Consider the following 2,500-nt stretch of genomic DNA (forward strand, 5'->3'; position numbering starts at 1 on the left):
GTGTGGAGGGGGGGGGGGGGTGACTTACCTGCTGCCTAGGGTCTTTTCTTCCAGTTCGTGCGGCTTCACAAACCACTTCCCAATGCGCACAAAGTCCTTATCCAGCAGACACCTGTCACACAGAAGCATCACATCACAGGCAGAAAACCACTGAGCTCAAAACAAAACTATACAATATTACAAAACATATATCCAAAAATTCACAAAGAGAGAGTGCTTTGAATAGAAAGAGAGATGTGATGTAATTCACAGACACAGAAGTGGATTTAAGTTGAGAAAAGTATATTTAATATAATCTCTGCGTGATCCGAAGGAAAACGAGTGTCAGGTTTCATATTTAACCTTCATACAAATATTTTGACATTTAAAGGTCATATTGTCTATATCTGCATCAAGTTATGGGTTGCTTGGGGAGCCTTTGAAAGATAAAAGATCTCCAGGGCTTACGAACAGCTAATGAATGGCTATGAAATAATTCAGCGACTCAAAATAACTTGCCTGGCAATCCCTTTGAAAGATAAAACACTCTGTGTTTGTGATCATGCTTAATTAATGGCGGCTATGAAGTGATTTGGCACTCAGAATCAATAGGTTATACGCACGGCTTTCGATAACAATCCAGTCTTTAAATAGCTCTCCTTTTGAGTCATGCGATCATAAATCTACCCTTATCCGATGTGTGTGGCATTTAGAGACAAACCCTGCAACAGGTGAGGAATGTAGGGAGGTGATTCATAGAGTAAACTGCTCCTACGCTGAGAGAGGTTAGGGCAGTAAACATGGCTGCAAGGGACTTGTGGAGAGTGTAGTTTTGTTGTATTACATTATGAATACAGAAAAGACTGCAGGAAATCAAAAGTGAGTCATAATTCATTTTAGGTTTGGCACAAGTGTTAGAAATGCGAGAGGATAAAGGAAGTGATTTAGGTGCATTCTGGGACATTGAGTCCTTAGTATATTTAATGCAAGTGATGGATAATTACAGTATGTTGCATTCCAGTGGTTCTAACTCTGAAGTCAGAGGTCAGACTTCATTTCCAACTTCAAACTCAGGGTAAAGCAACACCCCCTATTTTTTTCCAGTAGGGGGTTGGAATTAATTACATCCAAGTTTGTCTGGATTGCAATTGGGAGATTTAACATGGAAATATCTTTTTGAGTTGTCTGTAATGCAGCACTACTGTGGTTCAAATCAAATCAGACATTGTAGTTGACACTTTATTGGTCAATCCTAATTTTGAACAACAACAGAATGCTTGAAATATGAAACATCTGTTGTACAGACACTGTTCTAAGTGTGTCTTTAAGCAGTAATACACTTGAGATCATGATATACAGTAAATATATCAACATCAACAGCTACAATAGCTGTTGGCACAACACAAATTAAATAAATTCCAGCAGCCGTTTCCAGTCAACTGTGCTATAAACTACATTTAGCATTTAAGTGACACAAACCTAGCTGTGCATTATGAAATCGAGACAGGGCACTGTCTTATGAGTTTTGTTTTATAAGTCAGGCTGGGAAAGGTGAGTCAGAGAGACGCAAGCTATTTGAGAACCAGAGCTTGTGGGAAGAAGTGTAGTTGTTCAGCAAGCTTAAATGTTAAACTTTGATGGTAATGTCTTACTTTTACCTTTATCTGCACATTTGCAAGTCAAGATGAAAATGTACTTCAACTCCTTCAAAGTCTGTATGACAGGATATATTTTAAGCTATCACCTATTCTGAATTCTGAAACATTTGAAGTAACTCAGCTTCAATGTCCAAAGCAGGTGATGATATGGGATGATTTAGTTGGATTGTGGGATATGTAGTTTTTAAAGTGTGATGACAGAGGTGTTTCAGGGATATGATTTGTTACTGGACTGTACCTCTCCAGCAGGTTGTGAATGGCTTTGAAGAGGAGTGTCCTGCACTCATAGGAAAGACCACACTCCCAGAGTCCTTCCTCAGCAACTATAGAAAAGAAAACAGAAAAAAGAACATATCTAATATTAGTTGGTTGTGAAGATTATCATTAGGTGTTATCTGAATAGGTGAACAGTACATTCATCAATCAGTATATATACAAGGGAAATACAAAAAACTTTTTTATTTCTCTCTCATATACAGACACAGTTGGGCACACAGACAGATCCTGCAAACAGCTTTGAAACTGGGCAAATGCCCCGGCGGAGGAATGGAAAATATGTCGATGTGTACACATCTCAAATGAGTAAATGAGTCGACTCAGATCTCCAACAGCACATCAAATAAAAACACGTGTTTCAACATGCACATTGAGACACACACACACACACACACACACACACACACACACACACACACACACACACACACACACACACACACACACACACACACACACACACACACACACACACACACACACACACACACACACACACACACACACACACACACATAAACCCACACACACACACACACATAAACCCACACACACACACACACACAGGCTTGATTCATGTGGTGGTG

At 39.4% G+C, this 2,500-nt stretch overlaps 1 protein-coding gene across 2 annotated transcripts in view; it reads right to left on the reverse strand.

Moving 5' to 3' along the window:
• The window catches only part of LOC143123105 (mediator of RNA polymerase II transcription subunit 13-like), a 99,343-nt gene that overhangs the window by 47,061 nt on the left and 49,782 nt on the right, over positions 1–2,500 (reverse strand). For both annotated transcript variants that reach the window (XM_076284247.1, XM_076284246.1), the window contains exons 3-4: positions 1,876–1,960; positions 29–112 (exon numbers count right to left, since the gene is read on the reverse strand). In XM_076284247.1, coding sequence (XP_076140362.1) covers positions 29–112; positions 1,876–1,960 — 169 coding nt within the window. The remainder of the gene's footprint in view (positions 1–28; positions 113–1,875; positions 1,961–2,500) is intronic.

Source organism: Alosa pseudoharengus, unplaced genomic scaffold, assembly GCF_046254945.1.
Source record: "Alosa pseudoharengus isolate Yale_2024_CS ecotype anadromous, Long Island Sound unplaced genomic scaffold, YU_APseudo_1.1 YU_APseudo_1.1_scf_14, whole genome shotgun sequence".
Classification (NCBI taxonomy): Eukaryota; Metazoa; Chordata; class Actinopteri; order Clupeiformes; family Clupeidae; genus Alosa; species Alosa pseudoharengus.